The sequence below is a fragment of the Coptis chinensis genome, chromosome 3 (assembly GCF_015680905.1).
Source record: "Coptis chinensis isolate HL-2020 chromosome 3, ASM1568090v1, whole genome shotgun sequence".
NCBI classification, from domain to species: Eukaryota; Viridiplantae; Streptophyta; class Magnoliopsida; order Ranunculales; family Ranunculaceae; genus Coptis; species Coptis chinensis.
In genome coordinates this window covers 82,699,878-82,706,671 of record NC_141458.1, presented here as the reverse complement: position 1 = coordinate 82,706,671, position 6,794 = coordinate 82,699,878, and the positions used below count along the sequence as shown (strand labels likewise).

The following is a 6,794-nucleotide window of genomic DNA, read 5'->3' as shown; positions in this document are numbered from 1 at the left end:
TCAACCCATATTCCTCACAGGTCTTCACGCGGTGTAAACTAACCGAGATTCATCAATCAAATCAAAAGAATCAAAGACTTGGAAATACTTGAATGAACCTTGTCTCCTATGTCCCCATCAAACACGCCATTACCAATATCGCCAACATTATAACATCTTTTAGGAGCTGCGAGCAAGCAACCCACCACTTAGGATCAAGTTGGTCGAACAAAAAGACTTGCTTGGCTTGAGAAGCTAAGATAAACGAATCAGATTTATGCCCAACTCTACCAAGATCAACTAATGTGAAACCCAAATCATCTCTCTTGATACCATTCCTACTCTCAACCCAATCACACCCGAACACCGAACGTGAAAATTAAAATAATCAAGCAGCCATATTTCAACAATAACTCCATAAAAGGACATATCGAAAAAGGCCGGTTTCTTATCCTTCGCGACTTGCAACTTGCATTGATGCGGGCGACCAAGCTCACACCACTCGCTTTGAGTGACACGAAGCATCCCGATTTTTTGTGGAAAACCGATAACCATTGATGATATATAGCTCTCATAATTTAATACATGCATCCGAGGCCCTTGAGATATCCACATCAAGGTATCCGAGACTTTGTTATTGGTGATGCGTCCTTTTGTGAAACCCGTGTTCTTATAAGAGTTAGTAATGATTAAATGGAGTTTACGAAAGAAATGGTACTTTAGAATTGCTTAATTGTACCCTTTCTTTTAAGCCAATCACTAAAGGTAATGATTGTGTTCTTCTTGTAACCATGTTGGTTTTTTTGACCGACGGGGTGGATTTTCTTCGTAGTCCATGTGCTCCCTATTTAGTTACCGAAAAGCAATCTCACATTTAGCTATAGGAACTAAACCAATGGAAGAATGGAAGTAAACTATCAACATATTTTACCCTATGTAAGGCTCAATAACTCCCGTGGTTGTGCAACACATAAAGATGCGCTTTGCTCCAAGGCAAGCATTATCAACTTCAAGAGCCAGAACCCCCTACAGGGTAACTCCCTCCACCAAAGATATCATCGAGTGATTTTACAATTGGGAGGAACTCCAATTGCATCCAAGTCAGATAAGAATTCACTGCAAAAACTCAATTGCTTCCTCTGCAATATAATTTTCAGCAATGCAACCTTCTGGACGATTACGATTTCGTACATAACCCTTCAGCACCACCATGTACCTAAGACATTTCAATGGGAAAATGGTACAATAATGCTTACTATGTCATACGAACCGAGGATAAAGGAAAGCTCAGTAAGTTGGTTTACCTCTCAAATGGGTACATCCATCGAAGAAAATCGACCACAAAGCTTCACCTCTCTAACAAGATGAATCGTGAGATGAACCATGATATCAAAGAATGACGGGGGAAAGTATTTTTCCAGCATACATACGGTGACAACAACATCCCTTTGAATTTGACTCAACTGCTGCACATCTATTACTTTTGCACAAAGTGCACTGAAGAAGAAGCACAACCCGACACAATTGCATATATCACATGCTTTGGCAAGACAGATCGTATTGCCCGCGAAGCAAATCTGCTGCATCAAAACGTGGCAATCGTGCGACTTCAGCCCTTGCAATTTTAGATCATCCATTGAAACACGGGGCTTGAAATTAGAAGAGTATCCTTCGGGGACTTTCAGCTCATGCAATGTTTGGCAAACTCTTCTTTTTTCATCCCTAGATAATGTAAAACAAGCTGGGGGTAGGAAAGTTTTACTTTTACCTATCTTTGGTGCCAACTCCGCCCTTCCCATCTCCTCAAGATCAAGACGACCGTTAACAGTATCCTTTGTTTTGAAAGGAATGTTAAGCAATGTACCAATAATGCTGTCACAAACATTCTTCTCAATATGCATGACATCCAAGTTGTGTCTAACAGGCAAATACTCCCAATAGTCCAGTTCAAAAAATATTGACGACTTTTTCCAACATTTCAAAATATCATCGACTCCATTATCAACCCTTGCTGATGTGGTTGACGTCTTTGCCTTTTTCTCTGCACCCTGTCGCTTCCTTTTACCCATTGACTTCTTCAATTTTCGTTTCCTAACTTCTTTCCGCCCTTTTGGTTTTGCTAAATTCTTCACAGTTACATTCTTAACTTTTTTCCCCCAAGAAATATTAAGCAGTTTAACCTTTTCTTTTACTTTCTCACCGGTTAATGGTTCTGGTTGTGATCGAAACTCTTGTTTACCGTTAAACATCTTCTTCTGCTTTCTGTAAGGGTGGTTCTTTGGGAGGAATCTTCTGGTGGACATGTATACAATCTTCTTAGAATGCTTCAGTCTGAGCGAAGGTGTATTCTCACCGCATATTGGACAAGCATAATATCCTTTAACGCAACAGCCAGATAGGTTACCAAGTGCGGGAAAATCATTTATTGTCCACATTAGCACAACTCTCAATGTAAAGGATTCATGTCGGTAAGCATCATAAGCATCGACCCCAGTATTCCATAAAATTTTTAAGTCGTCAATCAAGGGCCTCAAGTACACATCAATATCGTTCCCTGGTTGTCGTGGACCTGATATCAACAATGTAAGCATCATAAACTTTCTCTTCACGCACAACCATGGTGGAAGGTTGTAAGTGATCAACATAACTGGCCAACAACTATACCTACTACTCATAGAACCGTGTGGATTGACACCATCTGCAGAGAGTGCGAGGCGCAGATTTCGTGAATCTGCCGCAAAAACTCGCCACATGCAATCTGATCTTCCATCTTTGGGGAATCTCCTGGGTGACGAATTTGTCATCAACTTCTCTTGCATCAGCATGCCATGTCAAATCCTTTGCTTTGTTTGCCTGGTGAAACATCTTTTTGAACCTTGGGATGGGTGGAAAATACCACAAAACTTTTGCGGGCACACCTTTACTTGTCTCGGTCATATTTTTATTCTCCTTATATCTTGACGCTCCACAAGTAGGACACACATAAGATCCTTATCGTGTCACCTCTCTACACGGGATGCAGTCGTTAGGACATGCATGTATCTTTTCATACTTCATTCCATAGACGGACAATGTCTTCTTTGACCTTATTCAAGGGGACGGTAGTAAATGACCTTCCTAGTGCCTCTCCAAACAATTTCAAAGAACTCAAAAAAGTCTTGTCGACCACCCACCTTTGGCTTTTTAGATTGAATAGTTTAACCACCATTGATAACTTGGTAAACTTTGTACACCCTTCATATAATGGTTTCTCAAAGATCTTGGAGCAATTGTTCAAACTCTACAGATCACGGTGAATTGGTCACGCCCAAAGATCTAGCAAGTTTTTGTACATGTCGCGCATCTTCCGAGTTTCCATATTGTGATAATCTTGATGGTCTCCATTTCCATCGACACTAGAAGGGGCTGCATTATGACTTTTCTCCCCGTGATATATCCAGCTAGTATAGTGTTGGTCGATACAGATTCAAAAAGGTGGTTTCTAACCTCCTTTTGGAGTAAACTCACAAAGATTCACACAAAGTGTTTGCATGGACATCTTATGAGAATGGTCTCACTCTCTCCATTGGATTTGCAAACGTAAAGAAAATTCTTAACTTCCAACAATATATTCATCTGTTAGCCTATCCTTGGACATCCACATTTTGTCCATTTCAATAAAGTATAACACAAAAAATCCCTGAAAACACCCAAATTTTGCACTTTTTTTTAGTTAAGAAAATAAAAATAAAATAATCGCTTCAAGATCATTAAATCTATTAGTGATTTTATTCTTCTCTATTACTATGTATTCTCATAGGCACCATAAAAGTGCTCTAATTTTTGTATCACTACTACTTTCCAAAGAGACATTTGCAAAGGAGAGCAAATTAATTTACTTACTAACAATCTCAATTTGATTACTAGTTCAATTTGTAAGTCCCAGTAACACACCTTTATTCACACTTCTTCTATATATAAAAGGAGACACTCGATCTATGACTCTCTCTCTCTCATTTTTCACGAATGAGCGAGCGCATCTCCACTCTAAATGGATTGTTTGACTGCTAAACAAATTATCATTCCAACATATTATTATAATCATTATCTCTAAATGGCGCTTCAACTTAATAGACTCTTTGTATTCGGTTCTTTACCCGGTAAGTTTTCTACTTCATCTCGTTTACAAATCATGGTAATAATTATTTCTTCTAACTTTTCACACTCTAATTCTATTCATTTTATTATTATTATTATTATTATTATTATTTACATTTACACTTAGAGAATTGCTAGCGTCCTCCCCTTTAAGGGTAGGACCATCCTACCTCTATATCTGACAAAAGAACTTACTTGTTGACCATTTCTAGAGGTTCCTCTTTTATTAAAACTAAATGAAGTAAAGACCAAAAATCAAGAAGTGAGTTGACTCACTACCTTCTCATCCAAACTAAAAACAGACCGACCCTCACTGAAAGTCCCACTAGAACTGGTCTAGTGATGAACATATCATACCCCCAATTCCGTCATAACGTTCTCTTTATATTTTGTAATGGATCTGGTCCGAGCACTCACTTTCTTTGTTCCATCCCATCATGGTTCCACACTTCCACTATGACCACAATACAAGATATAACTACTTGTGTGATTTGTTCAAATTTCAAATGCTTTAGTGGATTGCTTATGTTGTAAAGAACCTTTCTTGGAAGATTTATGAATTTAAAGAGGAACAGATTTGGAAAGCAACTTTGCCACAAGATATGTTGATAATTGTTCATAACTAACCAAGAGAAAATGACTTAATCAATTTGAAGAAGACCAACTCAAACATCAAAAGAAATTACATAGCCTCGTCTCTCGAATTCTCTTCTATTTCCCTTTTCTTGTTTCTTGTTTTTAATTGGACTCAACCCACTTTAAAAAAAATGATTTTAAAGAAAGCAGCTCAAAACATTTATTGGTCACCTTTTCTTGTTTTAATTAGAGGTAGGATGGTCCTACCCCTTAAAAGGGTGAGGACGCTTAGCAATTCTCTTACACTTATTTGTGGTTTTGCTCGACAAATCCACAATCTGAGGACACCGCAGAATTATTCAGGGAGTTGTTTACAATATTCTCCATTCAAGAATAGTGTTAACTATAGTAAATGTAGTTCGCACCTTAAGTTTAGAAAAAGAAGGGGGCACTTGTATAATTCACTTGTGAAAACATCCATTCGGAGGAAACCCGCTCTCTTTCAACACCCCAAACTTCGTTAACCTCTCATAAAGGTAGGACTCTATCACGCTTACCTAGGCATTGGATCTCGAGTCGAGGATCGGACTCGGATTCGATTTCTTGATTTGCTTAAGACATCAAAAGTGATGATGACGGTGGCTTCTATGTTAGCTCATTCTACCTATAGTTCTTACAAGAAGGCCTTGACTACTTCAACAACAAGAACTGTCTCCCTCAACAAGAAAATACAACCCTCATATCGATCAATAACGCCTCTACTCTCGTAACTACAAGGCCTATCTTCTACCTTTAACGCCCTCAAACAAGACCGCAACAGACCAGTCTTTTATCACGTGGAACGGGTTGTAACCGAATGATCGATCGGAGGGACAATGACAAGTCGTAGTCGACTTCAGGTTACCTTACAGCTACTTACCGAGGCGTTGCTTCCCTTATACTGCTTTCCCCTATAGCTACCTTTCACCCAACAGCTCTCTTGCAAGCCAACTAAAACTAATGCGATGTGCACGCCGATCTCGATCGCTAGTTCCACCATATTTTCATTGATCATCAGCCGAGGAGGAGAGAAAGCATTCTGACGACGGAAAATCTTGTATGATCACAACATATACTGCGCCTAGAGAGTACCGTGAGATTCAATTTTGGTTCGAAAGAATGTATCGGGTAGAGGTTCTTTTCAGTTAAACCCGACCAAGTAATGATAGTAATGGAGTGAAGAGTGCTACCTAACTTGGTTAGTATATTTCGTAAAAGCGGCAAAGGCATTTATTGTTCAGAGCAGCAGTTCTAATGGGCACGCTGCGGTCGATCAAAAAAGAGTGCTTCGATGATACTACCAAATCGGTCGCGAGAAAAAATTAATGTGGCAAAGCCCAAAGATGGAGAGAAGGAGGCTAAGGTGGAAGTAGCCATTTCGACTCCAAACTAAGGGTAGTGGCAATATAAAAAGACCAAGCTTAGGGAAAAGAAGTAGGTGGCAAATAAGAATAAACTAAAAGAACTTTCTGGTACTCACCGTCCTTCCGGTGATGCTAAGATTAGTGGTTTTAAACAAGTGAAGAAGCCCAACTCGACCAAACTTGCTACCCCCACGGGTGATGCAAAGGTTAATGGTTCTAAACAAGCTTTTAACTTCGAGAGAAGGCTAGTGTGACCAAAATTGATGGCCAATCTGTTCAGGGCTTCGTAGTAAGTATGAGTGTTAACAAAGTAATTTTTGATGACACATTTCTTACTACTTGATCTGATATATATATACACACACAAATGCGAAGAATATAAGTTCAAATCAAATTCAATAAGGAGAACTAAGTTCACTTTAAAAATATAATGTTAAACATCCCTCGAAACTATGGCATGGTTCGAAAGAGTTTTACAAACAAGAAATCCGGATCGTGTTAAACAACAGAAAATAGCATCAGAATCCGAATCCAGGTTGAGTTTTACAACAGAAAATAGCATCGACAATAAGCATCGAGTTTTACAACAAAAATAGCATCGAGTTTTAAATAGCATCGAGTTTTAAACTCGATATATATACATCGAGTTTTACAACGAGAAAATAGCATCGCAATAAGCATCCAAATTGAGTACCCAAA

General features: G+C 38.8%; 1 protein-coding gene across 1 annotated transcript; it reads right to left on the bottom strand.

The window, feature by feature from the left end:
• Nucleotides 1-1,286: 1,286 nt before the first annotated feature.
• Nucleotides 1,287-2,804, bottom strand: LOC147511140 (uncharacterized). The gene has a single exon (XM_086598371.1). The coding sequence runs from the start codon at nt 2,802-2,804 to the stop codon at nt 1,287-1,289; it is 1,518 nt and encodes a 505-aa protein (XP_086454497.1).
• Nucleotides 2,805-6,794: the final 3,990 nt, after the last annotated feature.